This window comes from Macaca thibetana, chromosome 17, assembly GCF_024542745.1.
Source record: "Macaca thibetana thibetana isolate TM-01 chromosome 17, ASM2454274v1, whole genome shotgun sequence".
Lineage (NCBI taxonomy): Eukaryota > Metazoa > Chordata > Mammalia > Primates > Cercopithecidae > Macaca > Macaca thibetana.
Genome location: NC_065594.1, coordinates 21,581,687 through 21,606,740, shown reverse-complemented (window position 1 = coordinate 21,606,740; position 25,054 = coordinate 21,581,687). Strand labels below are relative to the sequence as shown.

General features: G+C 40.8%; 2 protein-coding genes across 9 annotated transcripts in view; one reads left to right on the top strand and one right to left on the bottom strand.

Annotated features, from left to right (window-relative positions):
• The window catches only part of DNAJC15 (DnaJ heat shock protein family (Hsp40) member C15), a 354,888-nt gene that overhangs the window by 143,819 nt on the left and 186,015 nt on the right, over window positions 1-25,054 (bottom strand). The window lies entirely within an intron of this gene.
• EPSTI1 (epithelial stromal interaction 1) overlaps window positions 1-25,054 on the top strand; it is a 225,984-nt gene that overhangs the window by 16,144 nt on the left and 184,786 nt on the right. For all 8 annotated transcript variants that reach the window (XR_007720730.1, XM_050766209.1, XM_050766208.1 and 5 more), the window contains exons 2-6: window positions 6,594-6,652; window positions 8,038-8,121; window positions 11,405-11,478; window positions 12,211-12,294; window positions 22,963-23,036. Coding sequence is in view for 7 of the 8 variants with exons in the window: in XM_050766209.1 (XP_050622166.1) it covers window positions 6,594-6,652; window positions 8,038-8,121; window positions 11,405-11,478; window positions 12,211-12,294; window positions 22,963-23,036 (375 nt within the window). In the remaining variant the exon portion in view is untranslated. The remainder of the gene's footprint in view (window positions 1-6,593; window positions 6,653-8,037; window positions 8,122-11,404; window positions 11,479-12,210; window positions 12,295-22,962; window positions 23,037-25,054) is intronic.

Genomic DNA, 25,054 nt, shown 5'->3' with positions numbered 1-25,054 from the left:
AATGTAGATAGGATATCTTAGGAAGAAAAGTTTAAATGTAGCCCACATTCCTGTTTAGAGTATTGATTTCAGAGGACTGTTAGCGTTTTCTTTTTTTTTTTTTTTTTTTTTGAGACGGAGTCTCGCTGTGTCTCCCAGGCTGGAGTGCAGTGGCGCGATCTCGGCTCACTGCAAGCTCCGCCCCCCGGGTTCACGCCATTCTCCCGCCTCAGCCTCCCAAGTAGCTGGGACTACAGGCGCCCGCTACCACACCCGGCTAGTTTTTTGTATTTTTAGTAGAGACGGGGTTTCACCATGTTAGCCAGGATAGTCTCGATCTCCTGACCTCGTGATCCACCCGCCTCGGCCTCCCAAAGTGCTGGGATTACAGGCTTGAGCCACCGCGCCCGGCCCGTTTTCTTCTGGATAATGTTCTGCTGAAAGTGTTATGCTTTGTACATCCTGTAGGATTATTTGTAATAGTGAATAATTGAAACAGTTGCAATAGATGAGTGGTTATATGATGCACGAATGTCATGAAATACTATGTAGCCATTGAGCATTAAGCATGTTACATATATAATCAAGTTAGGAAAACCACTTATAAATGAAAGCAGGATGTACAACTGTACTTAAAATATGATTGCAACTGTGTAATTATATATATAGAACATAGATGAAAAGTAAATTCACCCAAATACAATTGTAATTGTGGTCTTTGAGAGGTGGGATTATGCGTGACTTTTTAATGTTTCTAAAATAGTTTTCTGAATTTTCCTTTACAAGTGTGTTTCTTTCAAAATCAGAAAGAAAACATGAATTTCATTTCTAAATGTTCTATGCACAGATTTTGGAATACATCACTATGTCTTGCATTTGTGTTCTTTTTTCTTTAAGTTATAGATAACCTTGAGTACTGCTTGAGACATAGACATAATGTGTTCTAAGTCTATTAACAAAAATAATGGGAAGAGAAAATATATAGCACATTTCATAAGTAAGTGGTTTTTCTGCAAAGATCAATTTCTTTATCATTAAGCCATTCTTAATAGGAATGTTAATACTAAATAATCTCTTGCTGGAAGAGAGAGTCCCCCTAGGGCCTCTTGTACTTTTATGTTTTGTTGGATGTGCCAAGACCACTCTTTAACCTATTTCTCCGAGTTGTTTATTTAGCTGGGAACCTTCAGAGATGAGGTTTGTTCTCCCAGGACAAAGACCAGGCTCACTTACTATCTGCCGTAAAAATGGTGTATTCCCCAAGCATTTCCTCAGCTGCAATGCAAACACACCATGTGTGCAGCATCCATCCTGTTGCTCCCACCATAAGACTGGAGGCCAGAGAGAATAGATGTAAATAAACTGTTGCTCATGCTGCCTACTGTGCCATAAGTAATAAAGTCTTTGTCACTGATCCAGGAGTTTCATGTCTTCTGCCAGTGTCTGTGAAACAGTAACAGGCTAACTTAATAGCTTGTAAGTAGAATCCAATCAAATCCCAGACCTGACATCTCTGTTTTAAAAATATGAATTTCTTATAGTTATTTTTACTGAGGAAGTAGTTACAAGACATTTTGTAAGTATACCTACCAATTGGTCTCCATCTCAATGATGGTCCCATCATTGGTTTTTGGCCTCTTAAAGATGGTGAGTCTCTACAATATTGTACTTTGTATACACTCTTTATATTTTTAGTGTGACTCCTTCTTGCTAACTTTTTTTTTGTGTGGCTTTTACTTATGGGTGCGTGTTTAAGTGAAGAAATACATCATCTCAGGTCCATTCTATATGGTTGCGCAGATTGGTGACTACACACACTTGCCTAGCTAAGGTGTGATTTGTGGCTGAGATACATACCAAACCATGTGTCCTTACCTCCACCTGAAAGAAGCAGCACTTATTTTCTAGTTTGCATGAATTTACAATGTCTCACTAAGCCATGGGATCCTGGGTGTGTGTGCTTCTAATTTTCGTAAAGGCATCCTATAAACAAAGGCCCTGATGATTTTCTGCTTATTTATCTGTCTTTACCCACTGTGTGTCTATTCAGCCCTCTAACAGAAGCTATGAGTTGTATTGATGAAAGAACTAATCAATTACACATTAGCTTCTTGGGTGTGCATAGAGTGTCTTAGCCTCTGTAGTTTCTGAGGCCAAAGACAATTCATAAACGTTTTCACACTGGAGATGTGGAACACTTGATCAGGGATGCTATGATATAGGATTAGGGGTCAAGGGCAATTCGCTCAGCCTGGTCATCATTTTCTATTTTTCTTGGGAATTTGGTCTATGTATGAAAAAACTTTTGGAAACCTAAATGCCTCAAAAGTTTTGACTCAGTGTTGACTGAAAACAGTAAGTTTCAGATTCCTACATTGAAGGTCGTGTAACAAAAACCAATATGGAAAGTCTTATCTAGAAAGGTAAGTATCCAAATGCCTTTGATTATCTCCCAGTCTTTTTTTTTTTTTTTTTTTTTCAATTTATGTATACCCAAGGATAAGATTTTCTTGAACTATGAAAACTTCAACTTTTTGTAGGACTGTAGACTTTACCTGTCTACTATTCTGCTTGAAATTATGTTTTTCACTTAATTTTCTCTTTCTGAACTTTTGCTCTTAACTACATTTCTTTTTCAGTCAAACCAGTGTTGTTCCTAATTAGAAATTTAAATTACATCTGGTGCAGTTTGTACACACCAGGGGATATAGTTATGTAATACTTTTAGCCAGCCAAGATTTTTTTTTTTTAATTTATTTATTATTATTATACTTTAAGTTGTAGGGTACATGTGCATAACGTGCAGGTTTGTTACATATGTATACTTGTGCCATGTTGGTTGCTGCACCCATCAACTTGTCATTTACATCAGGTATAACTCCCAATGCAATCCCTCCCCCCTCCCAAGATATTTTTGATAACTTCAACATAACATTTTTTTCAGAGTACTTGTTGATAAAAGGTTATAAAAATTGTGCAAGAATGTACACACAACATGCAGTTGTGTAACTCGAGAGACCTCACAAGGAAAACATTGCTTTTCTTTTTCTTTTTTTTTTTTTGAGACAGAGTTTCACTGTTATCAGCCAGGCTGGAGTGCAGTGGCACGATCTCAGCTCACTGCAACCTCTGCCCTCTGGGTTCAAGCGATTCTCCTACCTCAGCCTCCCGAGTAGCTGGGATTACAGGCGTGCACTTTCACGCCTGGCAAATTTTTATATTTTTAGTAGAGACGGGATTTTACCATGTTGGTCAGGCTGGTCTTGAACTCCTGACCTCAAGTGATCCACCCTTCTCAGCCTCCCGAAGTACTGAGATTACAGACATGAGCCACTGCACTTGGCCAAACATTTCTTGAATATCTTTTTATTTTACGTTACATGTGGTGCAGAAAAACATTTTATCTTGTCTGTTCTTTCATATATTCTCCCTTAGTATATCTCATGGATGTGCGCTGTTGGAAAGTGAAAACAATCTTACAAATTGAGATATTTCATTAAATTTCAATGAGGTAATTAAGAAGACTCATTTTCAAATATATACATTTATTTCAGTGGCTTGAATGTTGCTTAATCAGGAAATGACGAGAATACGAAATGTTGGTTGTTGGACTTGTCTAGATCAGCAGCTTTGAGAGTCAGGCTGTTAAAAGAGATAGCACATAGGTTAAAACAGCAAAGGCTTTTGCTGTGGGTAGAAACTAATTGGCTGAAAACATTAATAAATTATACTTGCTATTCATGTCAAGAGAAAGCTAAGAAAGAAGGGATGAATATGTGTATCTACGAAGGCATTACACTGTGACACATGATATTAAAAAATAAAAAGCATATCCTTTGACTTAAGCTCTTCTTCCTATGTTAAGAAATAGAAATAGAAGCTAAGTTCCTACCATTTACTTGGCAATGCTTTCTTGGGACTATTATAACATGTTTTAGATTTGGCATTTTCAGTCAATAAAATATTGTTAAGATGGTTGCCGAGGAATTCACATAAAATGTACGTAAAATGTTTATTACTGGGACCACTGCCTGGGTTTATGCTAAAATGCTTTCAGTAAAAACCCTCTAAATTCAGAGCTAATTCTTTCCCTTTATTTTACGTTTCTCTATTAGGTACCTGTAGGCTACACACATTGGCCGTAGATTGACTGAAGTCCTATTCCTGAGACAGAAGATTCTAGTATGATGTCAGAGTTAAAAACTTAACCAGATTAGATACTGTAGACTACAATCTTTTACAAACAAATTGATTTTTCTTTCCAAACCTTTTGCAAAATTTCTGTAAGAGAGACTCATGGACTTGGAAAATTCTCTGTGAAGCTGCTTTTGGCAAAGTCCTGGCAAAGAAACACTTTTGCTGTTTCAGATCCTATTCTTTTGAGCCTCAACTCGCTATTCTTATTTCGTGCTATTCGGTTTTTTACTCCTCTGAGGTCTCTATGAATCTCTACTGTTTTGGATCTCTGAGTACTTACATCATCCCACTTTAAGACCTGTTTGGATATTCTTTTTTAATTTATTTTTTATTTCTTTTTTTGTTTTTTCCCCCCATCCAGAACTCATGTTGAGTGGTTGGATATTCTCGTGGGGGTGCTTTGGTGTTTTCTTGACTTGTTCCTAACTAAAGTGTAAGTTCTGTTAAAGTGATTAGTATCCCTGTTTTGGAATCTCCCCTCATTCTCTACAAGCCCCTAATATAATAAATCCGTAAGTGCTCAGTTAAGTAGGTTGCACGGTTTGGAAGTCTATCAAGGGGGCTAAAATTAAAGGATGGTTATATTTTATGCTTTGCACATTGAGTTGAAAAGTTAGCTGCAGACAGACAACTAAGTCAAAAGTCCTAGATTGGAGTCTCATCACTGTTGCTCAGTTGACCTGGTGATCTTTGGTCTGAGATTCAACCTCTGTCTTTACCAGTGATTTATGAATCCCTAAGTTTTCTTTTATCCCAAGTGTTCTAAGATAGCTTGATTGCTCTATAGTAGTGGTTTTCCAAGTGTGGTACCTAGATCAAGAACAGCATCATCTTGGAACTCATTAAAAATGTAAGTCATTGGACCCCATAACTTCATAGAGAAAAGCTCTATACCACAATGTTAGCCGACATTGAAGATTGTGTAGCAGTTTCATGATGGGCATTTACATCTAGTATCTCATGTTTCAGCTTTCAGTCTCTGTAGAATGGCTCACCACTGCACCATATTCAAGTTTCCAGGGACTACCCACAGGATTGCAGCTTCCAAGCTCCTATAAAGTACTGGCAATTCAGGAGTGAAAAATGTTTCTTAGGGTGTACAAAGAATATGCAATGGACAAAGGATTAATTTCCAGTGGCAGCCTCCTAATTTTGTATTCATAACGTTGTATGCATGCTAGGCTACACATGCAACGTCTGCTGATATACATTAGGTAATTGGGCATCCAGCAGCCCCATTTGCATGCAAAGGCTGTTGCACACCTCACATTTGCAAGTCTAAAATTAAAGCCCAGTTTGAAGCTGGCTGAAGGCTAGCTGCTAGAAAAATAATGAGATAAGGAAGGAAATGGCTTCTGTTGATCAGTGCTTTTGGTCTCTACCGTTCAATCTTTGCTAATTTGCCCTTTGAAATGGTATATTCAGGTAGAAGAGAGAGACTTCCAAGAGTATCTGGGTGGATTTTTTTTTCCCCCTCTTAAATCCTACAGTTATAAGCTGGTTGTGTTTATCCACAGCATTTCTCTTAAAACTGTACCTACACGTATGCTGCAGTCTGTTGCTGTGCTATATTTTTGCTTAACGGAGTATTCATGCTCTTGTGGGATCACATGTATCATCTCAAAAAAGAGCCACCCCAACACAGACTCACAGGCTAGGTCTGTAGCATCATTTTATTTTAATTCAGCCCACATTTATCAAGCAGCCAGTGTCTTTGTGCCAGACACTGTGCCAGGGGCTTGGAATACACATCAATCAAGCACACTCTCTGCCCTCAAAAGCTCACAATATTATAACAGCTTCCTAGTGTCATGGAGTTGAATATTTTTGCTTAAAAAGTCTTCCCTGATCCCCCTGTTTGAAATGACTCTTTGCTTCTCCGAGCCCCTGATTATGCTCAACCTGTGTCCCTAGAAGAAGAGACCCAGTGGACATAGGCCTAGAAAAGTCAAAGCCTAAAAGCCAGTTAGCTACTCAGGTCCTCAAGAGGAGGTGGCTGCATCGCAAATGGCCTCTACGCTCAGTCTGTGGGAATAAAAAATGTGCCAATGTTTCCTGTACCTCGGTGTGGTCACACGGAAGAGAATGCCAATCTAAAGCAATCTTAAAGGAATTTACTCACGAGCACCACCTAGAGGAATGGTGGAGCCCTACAAGGACAGTATACCAACTAGTCACTTGTCACTCTTCATCGAATTTTTTATATTTCCTTATTTGGTCATGTCCTTTGTTTTACTTTGACATCAAGATTGTGAGGTCCCAGAGAACAGACCAGGGACTTAAGAAGATTATCTTTCATGGTGCCTATTTGATGGTAATGATCATAAATACAGTATAATAGAAGGAAAAATATCTGGTGGTTTATATGCATTGGTAGTTTCTCATGGTAATAAGCATTTTTTTTCTCTTCCTTTTAGCACAAGTGCATATACCTTGATAGCACCAAATGTAAACCGGAGAAATCAGATACAAAGAAGTACGTATAGCCATTCATTTAACATTCAGAATGCTTCTCTCTTTTTACAGTTGGTTTATTTTGGTGTGAAGTATTTTTATTTTCTGATTTATATAGACTCACCAAATCTCATAAAGTTTTTTTTTAAAGCATCAGCAGTTTTGATTATACCTTTAAAAATATTCTATTAACACTTCTAAGTTTGTTTCTCTACATTAGTAACAACTCATGACATGATGGTAGATCCTGGATTTCTACTGGCTTGAAAAACTTTACACTTATTGCCAATAAACCTCCTTGAGGGCAGGGACCACATCTTACTCGTTTTTGTGCTCTCTGTACTTAATGTGTGCATAACGTGTTTAACTGATGTACGGTAAATATAAATGCTGCCATTTAAAGTTATAGCATTATGCTTTAGAGGTGGAAGAGAACTAAAGTTCATTTAGTTCACAAAGAAATAGTAGGCTGTTCAACTTCAGCTGTGGGGCTATGCTGAAATTCGATGGTCTCCTTTATTAGATAATTGGTACGAAATTTAACTTCATGACTAATGATGGACAGAAAGGCACAAAAGGGAAAAAGCGCTCTAAGGAGTCCCCACCAGACATGTAGTCCCGGGTGGGACAGTGGGTCAGTGCAGAATATGACAATCACAGCCATGCAGGGACTACAGGAACTGCCAGCCGATCTGGTATTTTACAAGCTTTTGATTTAAATACTTAACAGGAGCTTAAGTCTCAATGTGGTCTGGATCTCATGAGGAGATAAGGGAAGGCGCTGGAGTGACAGAACTAGTTTCTCTCTGGCGCCCCCTGCTGTCGTGCACAGTGAACATTTAGGAAATGAGCACAGCTCCCCCGGAAGCCGACTCTGCATGGCGGTCCGGAGTGCCCGAAACCAGAGCCAGGGTCCCCACCTGTGGCACCGAGCCCTCGCTCCCTAGAGTTGCAGTAAGCTTGGGGAGCATTGAACATAAAGCGAGTATGGGCATCAGAATTCTCTGGGGATATGTTTACCTGTGTGTGGAAAGTTCTTATTGACATGAAAATATTCTAGTTTTGCACACATTATCTATAGGAAACTTTAAAAATTAACTTGATACAGAGTTTTAAAAATGCCAGAATGGTAGGAAAGGCTATACTTCCTTGTTTTAGTAGGAGCCCAGGTGGTTTTTCAAATTTGAACCCTCTGTGCTGATTCTTGGTGAGAAGTGCCACAGGGCCGGGCCCAGAGTGACACATAGGGGTCAGGGCTGAATATTGTGTTTCTAACCTGGAAGTCTTGTTCACTCATGCTCATATGTAGTTAATTGCCTTCTAATAGTTGTTTCTTATGCTTCGAAGGGACTGGTTTTCTTTTAGAAGTCTAGTAACTGACGATTTGATATTTCTCACCTGGCTTAGTTGCGGAACAGGAGCTGGCCAACCTGGAGAAGTGGAAGGAGCAGAACAGAGCTAAACCAGTTCACCTGGTGCCCAGGCGGCTAGGTAAGCAAGCACAGCCACTGCCTGAATGCGAGAGGGCGGGGCCACCTATGGATTCTGTTAGCAGCTTGCATATGTCTGTCTGTGAATGTCCGTTGTAGTTTGTTTGGTCATTGTGCTGCTTGGGTGGAATGCGTTTAGTGTGTGTGTGTGTGTGTGTGTGTGTGTGTGTGTGTGTATACATTTTTTTTTTTTCCTGATTTTCTGCAAGTAGCAAACCTGTAATGCCAAGTTCTATGGGAACACAGTGATGGCTTAATTGCCAAATAATTTAGAGCCTCTTAGATGATTGACTCTGAAGAAAGCTTACCTGGGGCGCTGCATATGCCCTGTCATAGCACTAGTCAGGATGGGAGTAAATGCTAGCACGAGCATATTAATCATGGCAGTTAAATGTTAATCTGAAGAAAAGGAGTGGAGAGTCAGTTCCAAAAGGAAGATGAGAGTGAGCTAGAAACCTGGTGGTGGGTAGAAGAGAAACATCACCTGTGTTTTTATTCTACAGATAGAGACCTCTGGGCCTCTGGAGCAGGTGCTGCCAGTGTGATGAATTGTCTGGGCCGCCTTTGCTGGCGTTTGAATCATTCAAAGGGGATGCCACCTAATGGGAATCATTCACATCTTTTCTTTGCTTTTTCTCTTCTAGCAGCAGCTGAAAATTTAAAGGGTTGGACACACAGTGTCCACAGATTTAGTTAATACAAGCAAGTCTTGTGTCACGGGCCACTTTCTGTTGCAACAGTTTTAGAGCAGTTCCCTCACCCCCCCCCCCCCCCCACCACCCCGCCAAGAACATGAGAACATAGGTAAAAATCTAATTTGGAAATTATTTAATGAGAGGAAGTAATAGTAATATTATCATCATCCCACTGTATTTCATGAAAAGGGCTAATCTCAAGTGCCTCCTTTGTGCATATGAGCCAGACTCGAAGGATACAATCAGAAAACAGCTTTAATATCTCCTAACTTGGCCCCTGAGATTGGCTGTGTGAGACCAGTCTTTCCCAGGCTTTTTGGATGCTGTAAGAAATTAAAGCTTTTTGGTCTTTCTCAAACAATAGGGTGACCTAGCTAATTCTAGGCCTAAAACAGTCTCGTTTCAGTAATTAATGTTTAGTCTTAGGTACTGATCAAAATTCTGTTACTAATGGAGATGAGAGCTGCTGCCCTGCTCTAACCCAGGCGTGTTTCAGGTAGGAATCTAGCAAGTGGATCAGGGTGTGGCTGGACTTTTCTCTATTCACTGCTCTGTTCCCAGATTCTGACCTTTCTAGGGTTGAAGCAGGAAGTGGAGATAAGAGAGGTCGGGGTTCATAGTGTAGTGATCCTGGTTTCTTTGAGCCTAGGTTTGCGCTGACTGTTCATTCTCCTTCCTGGGATTCTTCGAGTTTTTCAGCATCCTCCACTCTCTGCCACCCATCTCCCACCTGGATTTCCCTGATATGATTTCCTTTCCTGTCAGCAGGGCTTGGCCTCACTGTTGGCTCTTGGTAGACTCCTTTTAGGGTTCCATTGTTCTTGACATGGCCCTCATAGGCAAGTCCCTTTAGATGGCTTTATGTTGGCATTCTCTTTCATGAGAATAATATTAAAAGTACAGGGAATACTTGTGCATTCTTTCTTTTCATAAACTGTGAATACGGGCCATTTATAATGTAGCTACCTCTTCTTGAGGACTCATCTCAGTGGCCAACTGACAACAGCCTTATACCTTTAGGCTCTAACTGTTCTAGGCATGAATCCACTAGGACCCTCAGACTCTTAAAAATGCAGGTTGAGGTCTCCAGCTGATTTTCATTAAACCTCTCCTGCTCATCTGATGTGACGATTTCTCCTTCCTCAAAACACAGAAGAGAGGCAGAATGACATCTTTCCTCAGATTTCTGCCTCCCTTTGGCCTGACCAACCTCTTTTATAGGGTGAAGTTAGTTAAGGTTCCCCAAGGTAGGTTTCAGTTATCTCCTTGCAGATCCGGCTTTGAGGGGCCATTACCTCACTTTGGAATTTGAAGTGCTTGGCATCTGTTGTCTTGAAGTCTTAGCAGAAAATGAGCAGGATTCTCATTTTGACTTCCTGTTATATGCATTATCTAGGGATAATCAGGTATGTGTGTGTGGGAGGGGCTTGGGGGTAGAGAAGAAAATTCTAGAATGTATTAAACTTTGAGATGAGTTTTGAACAAAACTTGTAAATGCTTAAACATCTGACTTCCTCCATTTCTTCGAATTTTCAACTCCTCCTCTACTTCTCTACCCCTTACAATATTGGAATGGTTGCAGGAGATACTAAAAGTTGTTGTAACATTAGAGAAAAGCATCAACATTCCTCACTGTCTTGAAAGAAACATCCCCCATTCCCCACAATAGCAGTCAAAAGGCCAACACCAAACAGGCCTATCTTTTGGATCTCAGAAGAAAAGTCCCTATGGTATCTTTCTCAGTTCAATTATAAGATCTATAGTGAACACAAATTGTTTTAATGCATCTTCTGTGAGAGTGAATCTTGCAGAGAGCTGACACTTTTAGTGACCAAAGCACCAGAGAATTATTTCAAAGGAATCTTTATAATACGCACACCGAGCTTGCATAAACAGTGAGGATTCCCTAAACAGCAATTCTTAGATGATTGTCAAGCTGCCTCAAATTCTTTTAGGTTTAAGAGAGAGCAAGTAAATCATCTCACATCCACATTTTTATTTTGACTATATAAGGAAAGAACAATAAATAGTATGGATCAGTTACTAACTGGAATATTCCCATTGTATTTTTAGAAACTGGGTTATAAAGACTACATACTTGTCTAGTGGCAAGACCTCTGAGAGCTTCCTGAGCCTTGCTGCTTGAACATAAAGCAATAGAGTTAGAAGAAGAAAAGCAATAGAAGCACCTTTGATCACCGTCTTTACTAGGTTCAGGCATGGTCATATTCAAGCAGGAAGAATATTCTACAGTTTCCAAGACAGGCATTATTTCTTCTATTTAGCACAGACCTTTAGGTATGGTTTCAATCCAAGTGAATACTTTAATACCTACATGATTGGAAAACCTTGGTAAAGTGCTCTTTTGTTTTAAAAATGTGGCCTCCTCTTTCTATCCAGCTCTTTCTTCTAAGTGATTCTTCTTCTTTAAGGTCTTATTAGGAAAACTGGTTATGTTCTTATTTCTAAGAGCATGAGAATGTTAAGGAAACTCATGTAACAGATTTATTATGTATTAATTAGTCCTCGATGGCTGACATTTCAGCTTAATATTTATGTTTCACCTTTGTGGATTTTTTTTTTCCTAAGGTGGAAGCCAGTCAGAAACTGAAGTCAGACAGAAGCAACAACTCCAGCTGATGCAATCTAAATACCAGCAAAAGGTCAGAATTCATCTCTTTTAGTTTAATTTTGGTAAGGAATATGAGTACCAGCTCTTTCAAGTAACCGTGAAATAACACAGTAACTTTACCAAAAGCATAAAACCTTCCAACCAACTGCAAACAGCAGCTTTCAAAATCAAAGCTATCACGAAGTGAGAAGTGAAGAGATGGATACCTTCAGTTCTTACCCAAGCCCTTTATCACTCAGTAAGACCCTCTATTAAGGGAATTATTTTTCTCGTTTAGGTTAACTATGTTTAACTATAGTTTAAAGTCTACTATGTTTGGAATGTTTTGGTTCTAAGAATGTGGATTTGTTTACTGAATGCCAGTCATGGAAGTAGTACAAAAAAGATTTAAGATTCCCAGCGATTTTTACAATGAACACTGAGTTTTGTAATCAGGAAAAATTATTTTCCCTTTTCCCTCCCCAATACACACACACACACACACACACACACACACAGAGAGAGAGAGACAGAGATAGATAAAGACAGAGACATTGAAAAAGAGAGAGACCAAGGAAGAAACACAAAGACAGAAATTTCACAGGCAGAAGATGTAGCCCGGCCATTCTCTGTGATCTAAGTAGCTTGAAGTAACAACCTATAATCATGGTGAGGTATAGCACAAACAATACTGTAATTTGCCTTTCATCATAATTTTGTGTTCCAGGGTTCAGACTGAAAAATGGTAACTGTTTTCGTTCTCTGTAATTTCAATACAATTTAGCTAAAAAGAGAAGAATCTGTAAGAATCAAGAAGGAAGCTGAAGAAGCTGAACTCCAAAAAATGAAGGCAATTCAGAGAGAGAAGGTGAGGAGGAGGAGGGTTAGTTCACATTTGCTGATCAACAATTATAGTTTCATTGTAGAAGATTTTTATTACAGGGACTTTAAAAATTTACCCATCTTTTTCTCTCTCTCTGTTTCTATCCCCTCCCTTCTTTTCCTCATCCAATTTTTTTCCTTCCATTTTATCCTTCAAAGGAAGATTCATGCTTAGGTCTTGTGATTTTAGAGGAGGTATTCCCTTTATGGAGCATAGTCTGTATTTCAGGTAGAACAAAGACAGTCGTTAAGTCATCACCAGGAATAGGGTGAAGAGGCTTGCAGACCCTTAATATTTATTGCATTACAACCTCTTGTCCTAAAGGTCATTTATTAGTTGTCAATTAATACCCATAACTGGCTGGCATGTGGGTCATTTACAGCTAATTTCTTCATGGGTCAATAGTGTACACTATTCATAAATGTGTGTAGTTGAAACTGTTTTCTTTCTTTCTTTCTTTCTTTTTCTTTTTTTTTTTGAGACAGGGTCTCACTCTGTTGCCTAGGCTGGAGTGCAGTGGTGTGATCACAGCTCACTGTAGCCTCAGTCTCCTGGGGTCAGGCAATCCTCCCACCTCAGTCTCCTGAGTAGCTGGGACTACAGGTTAATACCACTGTAGCTATTTTGTGTGTGTGTGTGTGTGTGTGTGTGTGTGTGTGTGTGTGTGTGTTTTGTAGACACAGGGTTTCACAGTGTTGCCAAGGCTGGTCTCGAACTCTTGGGCTCAAGGGATCCACCTGCTTTGGCCTCCCAAAGTGCTGGGATTACAGGAATTAGCCACCATGCCTGGCCTAAACTGTTTTAACATTGTCTAAAAGTGGTGTTTTTTTTTTTCCCTTTCCTAACATGATAACTGTAATTCTATTGGCATAAATTTGCCAGGATGTGAGAGATGGGGAGAGAGAGTTGATCTGTAGACCCTTACCATTGAAAATATGGCCCTTGAACAAGCAACATTGGCATCATCTGGGAGTTTGTTAAAAGAGCAGAATCTTTAGCCCTACCTCAGACCGACTGAATCAGAATCTGCATTTTAACAAGCTCCACAGGTAATTTTTTTTTTTTTTTTTTTTTTTTTTTTTTTGAGACGGAGTCTCGGTCTGTCGCCCAGGCTGGAGTGCAGTGGCCGGATCTCAGCTCACTGCAAGCTCCGCCTCCCGGGTTCACGCCATTCTCCTGCCTCAGCCTCCCGAGTAGCTGGGACTATAGGCGCCCGCCGCCTCGCCCGGCTAGTTTTTTGTATTTTTTAGTAGAGACGGGGTTTCACTGTGTTAGCCAGGATGGTCTCGATCTCCTGACCTCGTGATCCGCCGGTCTCGGCCTCCCAAAGTGCTGGGATTACAGGCTTGAGCCACCGCGCCCGGCCTCCACAGGTAATTCTTGTGCACATAAAAGTTCGAGGAGCATTAATTTAAATGACCTTGCAAAAGAAGGAGTGACCCATCCTTGTTCTTCCACAGGTGTGATTTCTCTGGCCGATTGGCCTGCACTGTCACTATGATCCCAGCCTTCCCTGCTGTAGATAAATCTGTAGCTTTTCATGTTAAATGTGAGCCTAGTTAGTAGCTTGTGTCAGATAAGAAAAATGAACATTAGCCATCTAGAAATGAGATATTTCACATTGCCAGTGTGGAAATGGCTGAGGGAAGTGATAATGGCTGTGCTTATGGAGCACTTATTTTTTAAAATGCACAGCAAACACACACACGGACATCAGCCTGTAAACACACTGCCCTCCTCCCTAGGCAAATGGCTGCTGCCCAGAAAACTCTGAGCCACGTAGAATCCAAGCAGCCCACTGTCGCCCAAGAGCCTCTAGCTTTGTCTCTGACTTTCCCCCCACTGGCCGCTGGTCCCCTTCTGCCTTCATTTCCTTCTCTCCCAAAAGAAGTCGGGGCATTGGGTCTCATTCTGATTGGTCATCATCTCTGCATGCAGCATTTAGTGAGGGAAGAGTAGACTGGATTCCTTGCCAGCATTTGTGCATGTTCTTTGATCCTTCATAGTCAGAAAGGTGTGAAAGTCAACCAGCTCTTTAGTATTCAGTCATGTCAGGCGGGCCCATGAAGAGTTAATCCTATGGGTAAAAGGGGAAATTTGGAGACAGCACTGGTATACTTCAGTTGTATTCAGTTCAGGAATGTAACTTGCATTCCCTAGACTAGGGTCTGTCACAGTATATATACTTCGAGTGATGTGCTGTAGCTTCCTGGTACTGGCTTGTACTGTGAGAATTGTGACATTTTCAGGATTTTTTGAGCTACTTGGCTTCATCATTGTCAGCTTAAAACTGACTGTGCTGGAAAATATTTATGATGTGGAAATCAGTAAATGCTACAGATTAATTTCCCCTCCTCCTACCTGCTAGACCTGATTAAATGTTGACCAGCACACCACTGCTTAGCACTAAATGAAAAAGGTATTTTCTTACCCTCTTCTACCATCCACATTCTAAAGCCAAGTCTCAGAGGGCTAGGGAGAGCAAAGATTTGGGGAAATAGCTGGCCTATTGTGTGTTTGATATTTATTGATTTAAAAATAGATTCTAATTCATGTAGTTGGCAGAATAATGCTCCACCCCAAGATGTCCACGTTCTATCCGTGGAACCTAGGAACATGTTTCCTTACATGGGTAAGGGGATTAAGGTCACAGGTGGAATTAGGGTTGCTAATCAACCGACCTTAGAGCGTGTATCCTGCAATATCCAGGTGCCCAATATAATCACAGGGGCCCTTAAAATTGGAAGAGGGAGCTAGAGAAAGAAGAGATGATACCAGGAGAAAGATTCAGCCCACCGCTGCTGGCTTTGAAGATGCAGGAAGGGGCCATTAGCCCAGGAACGTAGGTAGCCTCTAGAAGCTGGAAAAGACCAGGAAACTGATTATTTTCCTTTGAGCCTCCAGAAGGAACACAGCCTTTCTGGCACCTTGATTTTAGCCCATTGAGACCCATTTTGTACTTCTGACCTCCAGAGCTGTAAGATAATAAATGTATATTGTTTTAAGCTGTTAACTTTGTGGTAATTTATTACAGCAGAAATAGGAAACTAATACTACTCATGTGGTTTTATAATGATGCATTGATTTCTTATCCAAGAAATCTATAAAGCAGAGACAATGTCTCTAAGACATTAGAGCATTAGAGTGAAAAAGCAGTCTACCAGATGCGAGTGTTTTGCCACTGGTTCTTTCAGCATAAATAGACAGATTTTCCTAACTCCCCACAGCAAGCATTTCACCCAAATTTAGTGCTATGGGAGTAAATCACATTTTCCCCCCATAATCACATGATAAATAATAATTTTATTTTCCCATACTTTTGTGATACCCACAAACCTAAACTATGAAATCTTCTAACTCCATTCTAAAGACTCTGTCTATTTCCTAGGTTCATCTTACTCTGCTTTTGATCTACATATGTTTGAGATAATATGCAGTATTATATAGTTTCCAAATACAGCCACCCTTTAAATATGGGAGATTGGTTGCTGCCTCCCCCACCCCCCCAACACAATGGATACCAAAATCCTATGTAAAATGGAGTAGTATTTACAATAGCCTATGTACCTTCTTCTGTATACTTTAAATCATCTCTAGATTATTTATAATACCTAATATGATGTAAATGCTGTGTAAATAGTTGTTATACTGCATTGTTTAGGGAATAATGACAACAAAATAGTGTTACATATTCAGTATAGATGCAACCATCTATTCCTCATCCCCTGAATATTTTCCATCCGAAGTTGGTTGAGTCAGCAGATATGGAATTCATAGATAAGGAGGCCCAACTGTACTTCATTTGATCCCCCAGCCTCATAACCTCAGAGAATTCAGGAAACCAGCTAATGATCTGAGTGACTTCCAACACCTTTCCTTGCTCTTTCCAGTAAGCTATGGCTGCCAAAGTCATTTGAAGCACTGGAAGTCACAGTGTTTTATGCAGGCACTGAGAAGCACAGTTAGTCGGCTCACTGCAAGTGTTTTATGCCTCAGACACTGAGCTGGGACTAAGCACAACCGCGCCCGGCTAATTTTTTGTATTTTTAATGATCTTCTGACCTTGTGATCCGCCCGCCTCGGCCTCCCGCGTGGGATTAAGTGAGCCAGGAATTAACGGTGAAGTAGGAATTAACTGGTAGAAAATAAGTTCTGCATATTAGATGCAGAGATGCATACAAGTACATGTTAAGGAATTACACTTGTTGCTTTCTTATTTGTAGGAAGCAAGTAGTAGCAAGGGCTACCAGTTTAAGAAAAATTTTAGGGGTAAACTCAACATTGAGGAAATTATTTCAATGTTGTTTATATAAACTGGGAAACATTTCCATTTCTGAAAACTTTCAGGGAACATCAGTGTTTCCAAGAAATGTGGTTCCTACATCATGCATTTCTTTGTAGATGAATTGGTGGAGGCATTAAACCTTTGGTCATTGAAATGTAATAGGATCTCATTAATTAACTTCATAATGTTGTAATGTTAATATCTCTGAAATAAAGATGTGGTACTAAGAGTGTAGGCTGATAGCTTCTCTGTGCTTCACTTACCTTAATTGTAAAGTGGGTATAATAATGTAATAATGAGACTGGCAGGACTAGAGGATACAATATATGCAAAGATCTTAGCACGATACCTAGCACTTGGTGAGCACTCAGTAAAGGTTCCCTAACCTAATTATAAATGTAAAGAAGTGCTTTAACACTATCTCATTGGATCTATTATATCAACCTCTTGGAAGGGAGGCATAGAGAGTATTATTATTTTTATGCATGAATTGGATGGATTCAATTATTTCATTTCTACTAAACCCACATGAATGAGGTTGCTGGAGAGAAAAACAAATGTGACTTTTGTTTTTTCTTTTGCCACACCGCATTTCTGAGATTTCATCTCAGCTGTGTCTTTCACAATGCCCAATGCCCAGCATTTTTTTTTTCTTTGCATTGTAACTGGGGACCAACCCCAATTACCAAGATTCTTGCTGGCTTTATATTCTTCTTATACTCTCCTTTCATTTGCAGCACGTGACCTTGTCTCTTACTTCATAGGAAATAAAGGCCACTGGCCTTAAGTATCTTTATTTTTCTCTTTTCTTACTCTCCCTTTGCTGCACCTACCCCCATCCTATCTCAGGAGGAATCAGAAGGTCATTGGTACTATAGATTCTTCCACCTGTGTTCACCATGTCATCTTCCCTCCTATCTCCCTAGGGACCTTGCTTCTCCATCAGTTATGCTCCCTTTCTCCTCTCACTTTCTGGTTTTGTTGTTTGTTTTGTTTTTGTTTTTCTTTCTTAGGACTTAATCTTACTCAAATCTCTCACGGTAAAAAATTTTCTGTATAGTGGTCTGCTTTCAACTCCTCTGTCCTAAGCATTATGGTTCAAACTTCTTCAAAGACTCCTCTACCACATTTGGTTCCCAAATGTCACTCTGTGGACTGACTCTCTAACGATCACCTGAACCAAAGAATCTCTATTAAAAAAAAAAAAGTTCCCCAGGGGATACATGGCTCAGCTAGCTTAAGAATTTACCTTCTCTGATTCCTTTCCTTCTCTGATTCCTCATTTGTTGGTAGGCTGAGTTTGGCTTTTCTTTCTAATGCTTCTCTGGTTCTAATCTAACTAAGATCACCAATGGTGTTCTTAATTGAAAAATCCAGCTGGGCAGAGTGGTTCATGCCTATAATCCCAGGACAGTGGGAGGCCAAGAAGGAAGGATTGCTTGAGCCCAGGACTTTGAGACCAGCCTGGGCAACATGGTGAAACCCCGGCTCTTAAAAAGAAAGAAAGAAAAGAACCCAGGAAAGATTCTTAAATTCCTCACTTATTTTTGCTTTGTGTAAAACTAAATATTAAGACTGGGTGCAGTGGCTCATGCCTGCAATCCCAGCACTTTGGGAGGCCAAGGCAGGCCAATTGCTTAATCCCAGGAGTTCAAGACCAGCCTGTGAAACATGGCAAGACTCTATCTCTACATCTCTACAAAAACACATATATTAGCCAGGTGTGGTGGTACGTACCTATAATCCCAATTACTCAGGAGGCCGAGGCATGAGAATCACTTGAACCTGGGAGGCAGAGATTGCAGTGAGCCCAGATGGCACCACTGCACTGTAGCCTGGGTGATACAGCAAGACCCTGTCTCAAATAAATAAATACATAAATAAAATTAAAATTTAATATTAACGATTATAAGTACTCTGTCCTTCAAATTCCACCCTCCTGAACGTCCCTGGGAACCTTTTCTGCTACTCATTTTTCCACTGTTGATGCTTACCAGATCCCATCCCTTGGTCTCCTCTGATACTGCTGGGCCTAGGCCCCTCTCCTTAGGTGAAAAATTCCACATTTGAGGATTTAGTTATTGTTTGTGCTGATTTCTGCAGTCCGTATCTTCAGGCCAGACCATATTTCTAAATTCCAGAACCATATATTTTACCGCATGCTTGATATTTCTCCCTAAATATTCCACAAATATACCTCAAATCCAATAAATTCAAAATCGAACTCATAAGTTCATTCTGACGCTCTTAAATGATAGTAATCTTAGACTCTTCCTCCTTTTCTTACTCGTCCCATATCCATGTCGTCATACTTCCTATTATTTCTGTCCCTTAAGTTTTTCTCAAGACTGTCCTTTCTTCTCTGTCCCCTATACCTGCTGACTTAATTTGGGGCTCATAATTTAAGGCCTAGATTACTGTGAGAATCACCCCAGGGGTTCTTGTGTATTTGTGGCCCTTGCTGCAGTTTAACCTCCATGTTGTTATAAGAGTGAGCCACTTCCTGGCCGGGCGCGGTGGCTCAAGCCTGTAATCCCAGCACTTTGGGAGGCCGAGACGGGCGGATCACGAGGTCAGGAGATCGAGACCATCCTGGCTAACCCGGTGAAACCCCGTCTCTAGTAAAAAATACAAAAAAATAGCCGGGCGAGGTGGTGGGTGCCTGTAGTCCCAGCTACTCGGGAGGCTGAGGCAGGAGAATGGCGTGAACCCGGGAGGCGGAGCTTGCAGTGAGCCGAGATCCGGCCACTGCGCTCCAGCCTGGGCGACAGAGCGAGACTCCGTCTCAAAAAAAAAAAAAAAAAAAAAAAAAAAAAAAAAAAAAAAAAGAGTGAGCCACTTCCTTTCCTGCTTAATATAATGGCTTACTGTTGGGTTTCATAAAGTCCACACTCCTTTGCTTGGCACATACGTTCCTATATAATTATTCCTTCTTACTTTCTCAACCTTATCTTCTACTTCTTTCTATAAACATTGTTCAATTTATCTATGAGTTTCTTGGATTTCCTTGAGCTGACATATTCTCTTGTGCCTTTGTATATTAAAAATGTAAGTTCTGGGCCGGGCGCGGTGGCTCACGCCTGTAATCCCAGCACTTTGGGAGGCCGAGGCGGGCGGATCACAAGGTCAGGAGATGGAGACCACGGTGAATCAACCCCGTCTCTACTAAAAATACAAAAAATTAGCCGGGCGTGGTGGCGGGCGCCTGTAGTCCCAGCTACTCAGGAGGCTGAGGCAGGAGAATGGCGTGAACCCGGGAGGCGGAGCTTGCAGTGAGCCGAGATCGCGCCACTGCTCTCCAGCCTGGGCGACAGAGCGAGACTCCGCCTCAAAAAAAAAAAAAAAAAAAAATGTAAGTTCTGGGAACGCCCCTTTCCTGTCCGGGGTTACTACCAGCCCATGGTTGTCTTTGTGCAAATTAGAGACCAATTCTGCATTCAGGCAGTCAATTCTGTGGGTGCTCAGACTGCTGATAGATAGTGTCTTTGTGTGACACAGAAAAACATACCTCCTCTGTGCTAAAGCAGCCACATGCTGCAGTACAAATCTTGGTGAGGTGAACAGTGGCTCTATCTTTCCTTTCCTACCCCCCTCCCACCTGCTGGGACCCCCTGGGCTGAACAACCCATATAATGGAGTGTAGTAACCCTGTTCCTACCTTCTCCTCCTCCTGAAACACTCTTGCTTAAGATTAGGTTGGATTTAGAATTTCTATCTCTCATTAGATCCATGGTATTTATCCTTTTATTTAGTCATCAGTTCTTTGGGGAATATGAAGAAAGCTGTGAGTCTACTCTCCATAGAAGGAAGCACCCTTGTAACATGCAGCTTACCCGAAGTTAGAAACCATATTCCCAGTGTTATTCAACTTCTTGGCTCTCGTGCTGAGGATGGAGTCTAATACTAAGTAGGCACTGAGTGACTGTGGAACTTTTGAAAGCATTTCCTGACAGTCCATTTAAGTGCTTTTTCTACATTCTTACTATGTTATTTGCAGACTGCTCTCCCCTAATGTGTTTAGCACACTGCCATCATTGCTTTCTTGTCTGTGTCCCCAACGAGGCTGTAACATTTTCCAGAATGGGCACTGCTCTGTTCGTAGCTGTATTCCCAGCATCTAACATGGTACCAAGCATATAACAGGCATTTGATATGAATAGGGATTGAATATAATTTTTCAACTACTCCAGAAATACTACTACTACTACTTTTTTTCCCCCCAAAATACTTCTCCATCAACTATTAACTTCTGAGGCATAAACAGACCTTTTTATTTTTTTTGAGATGGACTCTTGCTGTGTCACCCAGACTGGAGTGCAGTGGCACTATCTCGGCTCACTGCAAGCTCCGCCTCCCGGGTTCATGCCATTCTCCTGCCTCAGCCTCCCGAGCAGCTGGGACTACAGGCGCCCACCACCATGCCCGGCTAATTTTTTGTATTTTTACTAGAGACAGGGTTTCACCATGTTAGCCAGGATGGTCTCGATCTCCTGACCTTGTGATCCGCCCGCCTCGGCCTCCCACAGTGCTGGGATTACAGGCGTGAGCCACCAAGCCCGGCCTTTTTTTTTTTTTTTTTTTTTGAGATGAAGTTTTGTTCTTGTCGCCCAGGCTGGAGTGCAGTGGCGTGATCTTGGCTCACTGCAACCTCCGCCTCCCAGGTTCAAGTGATTCTCCTACCTCAGCCTCCCAAGTAGCTTGGATCACAGGTGCCTGCCACTATGACTGGCTAATTTTTATATTTTTAGCAGAGATGAGGTTTCACCATGTTGGCCAGACTGGTCTCAAACTCCTGACCTCAGGTGATCTGCCCGCCTCAGCCTCCGAAAGAGCTGGGATTATAGGCATGAGTCACTGTGCCCAGCCATAAGTAGACTTTTGTTGGATACAATTTAGCTACTATGTGACTGTGAGTTGGAATCTATTAGTGAAAAGGTTAAAACCAGTGGTCTTAATTTCTGACCTCGCTAAAGGAATCCAGCCTTTTGTCTCTAGCTGTTTTTGTGGCTTTCTCACTGTTCTCTGAGTAGCTTTCTGAATACTGGTTTAATCAACACTTACTGCTTGTTTGCTGTCTTTCACCCTTTGAGATCCACCGCAACCCCCCTAGTCCCCACCCTGGAGGGCAGGGAACTCATCACCATTGAACACTTTTGTGCTCATGAGTCAGGATTTTTTCCTAGACTAGAATCATGTTTATTTGCTTTTATAATTTTCCATTAGTTTGCCTCCTAGAATTCTGTGTTTCATTAATAATCCAGTTGCTTGCCTTATAATTGATTCTCTTGGACTGTAGTAAATTTCCTTTAGTTTTTTTTTCTGAAACCGAAATCATCCATTTTGCCTTTCAAAATGGGACTAGTAATTAGTTTTAAGTGAATGAAGACTTTCATGGAAATGAACAATACAAGCAGGTTTTTCCTTTCTTTGAAAGATGGAACCAGACTTATGTTTGGGCTTGAAAGTGATGATTTCCATTTTTCTCCTTTCACAGGTCCTCTTCTGGGCAAATCCAATTTTTTATTAAAGTAAACCCAGCTGCTTACTGTCTCTCTTGGATTCATTTAAAACGTCATGATCCTCCTGGATAGTAGAATGTGTTTCAACTCCCCATTAAATTTGTTGTCTAGGAATTTTACTTGTTTTTCATAGGTCATAGCAAGTTAAAAAATGACAGAGTGTCATGGTGAGCAAAAAGCAAATGTTCCTGGGTTATTTAAATTGGATTAAAATATGCCAGAGCCATGGTGACAGAAATGTCAAATATGAAGCCCTTTATCTCCAGGCTCTCCAAACAGCTAATTAAAAAAAAAAACAAAACTATTTTCTATTCAAGTGGATGGCTTCTTTTATGACATGTGCTGTTCAGTCCCTCAACAGCTTTAAGTATGTGATTCTAAGTCAGAAGGGAGTTGGGTTGTCTTATTGAAAATCTCTTCCTGAATACTTTAGTAGAATTTGGGTGTATATATAAATTTTGTATGAGCTATTTAACCATTTATTATAATTTTAATTTAACATACTTGGTATGGAAATTTCATGTTTTCATTAAAACATTTTGAAAGCACTGCTTAAAAAATAAATGTTGCTATCATTTGAACTAAAGAATAAAAACGCAAAATACTGGTTCTGTGATTATACCAATCAAGTTGGGAGAGGGGAGCTGTGGAAAGAACTTGGAGCTCCTGGCTTTCAGTCCAGTGCCCGTGGGTCTGACAGGGAATACCATCTTGGAGCCTCTGGCAGGATACTGTATTAGACTATCAAGGCTGCTTGAACCTTAGGATTTTGGACCTTGGGTAACTTTAGCATCATGGCTCTGCTTAAAGCATCTTTAATAAGTTATGTTTTGATATTTGCAATTTCAGAGCAATAAACTGGAGGAGAAAAAAAGACTTCAAGAAAACCTTAGGAGAGAAGCATTTAGAGAGCATCAACAATAGTAAGTTAATGTTTCCAGAACTTTGTGCCTTTATAGGCAGATTGTTCATACAGGTTTTAAATTCAGGTGATGGTCACTTGTCAAAACACCTGGTATTGGGTTATTGGCTGTTATATTAATTATGTCATTGAACTCTGTCACCATGTAAGTAAGGTGGGAGTCATGTCTACTCACCAAAGTATCCTTGAGTAGTCAATAACACTAAATTTGAGAAATTCTCCATTATAAATGACTTGGAAGACTTGATCCTTTGGTGATCCAAGGTACTTCTGCTTATGTTGACTTCCAGGATACCAATATAAGGAACAGAGTGTGTGCACTGAAGTGCCTAAGCAGAATCTAAACTGACCAGGGATTTATCTAATGGACTGAGGGCTGCTATACACCTTTATTTTTTTCTAGACAAGAATTGAGAAGTCATTTAGTAGTTATTGGCAAAACTCTCCACTGGTGGTCATACAGCAAGGTAATTTGCAGTATGATTTGTGAACAACAGCAGCTAATAGATACGGGGCAACTACTACGTGCTTTATAACGCAATCTACTTTGTTATGTAGGCTTGAAGGATACGCTCATGTACTAACTCTTGGTAGCCAGGTTACCTGCACATTGATTAAAAGACAAAACCAAAGAATCCTATTTCTGGCCCTACATTAATTCTAAATGTGGTAGAAATAGAACCAAGCAGATCTGGGTTCAAAGTCCTAGCTCCCACTAAAACTCTTCGAATGTCAGTGTTCTTTGTTTTTTTTTTTTTTCTTAAATAGAGATCGTATCTATCTTATAGGCCATTTGCAAGAATTACATAAAATATGTAAATGACATAAAAGTTCCTATTACAGGCACTTGAAATGATCCTTCTTACAGTGGCCCTTGTTGAGTAGGCTCATATAACTTCTATTTTATGGAGGCTGTACGTGAATTTCTGGTCCCACCAGAACCAGTAGTGGGCGCTCCACTTTCATATGAAATATTCACTGCCTGCCTCCTGATCTCTCGCTCCATCGTTGTTCCTTGTTTGCAGAATTTAAGATCACTCACATGTCGGGGTGAGCGTATTTGTGACACCCTCCAACATATTCCTCCTCCTCAGCACAGTATCCTCTGATTTCTCACGCCACTAAAATTATCCTGCCTCTATCATAAGCAGCCCTTTCTTGCTTTAAGATTCAGAGGCAGGAATGGAAGAGAAGTTTCTCAACCCGCTGCTTGCTCCTTAACAAGTTAGATACTGTGTTTCTGCTACCCAGGCCAGAAAATAGATGGGAGATGGGATTGGGTAGGATGAAAGTGTTGGTAAGTGATGTCATCCTCCTTAGCTAAAAAGGAGCCTCACTCTAATTTTCATCACAGAATCCTTAGCCTGTCTCTCTCCACTCTTCTTCTAAGGAAGGCATTTGAGTGAGGAGCTAGTGGGAAACTAAGGAGCTAAGCACCAGGAGAAACTGTCTGTCTTGCGGAGATATGGTGGGAGGAAGGCACTAGATGACCGCTGTGAATGTATCATTGCCTTTCCTCTCATGGGTAGAGAATGAATGAGAATTTATTTCAAGACTCAGCCTGAAGAGGTGAGAGAGATTAGGGGCTGGGCTGGTGGCTTTGTGTCCGAAGTTGATTCCTTCCAGTGGGTTCTTGGACTTGCTCACTTCAGGAATGAAGCCACAGACCTTTGTGGTGAGTGTTACAGCTCTTAAAGGTGGCACAGACCCAGAGAGTGAGCAGCAGCAAGATTTATTGTGGAGAGCGAAAGAACAAAGCTTCCACAGTGTGGAAGGGTACCTAAGCAGGTTGCCACTGCTGGCTGGGGTGGCCAGTTTTTATTCCCTTATTTGTCCCTGTCCATATCCTGCTGATTGGTCCATTTTACAGGTGCTGATTGGTCCATTTTACAGAGTGCTGATTGGTGCATTTTACAAACCTTTAGCTAGCCGCAGAGCACTGATTGGTATGTTTTTACAGAGTACTGATTAGAGCATTTTACAAACCTCTAGCTAGCCACAGAGCGCTGATTGGTGTGT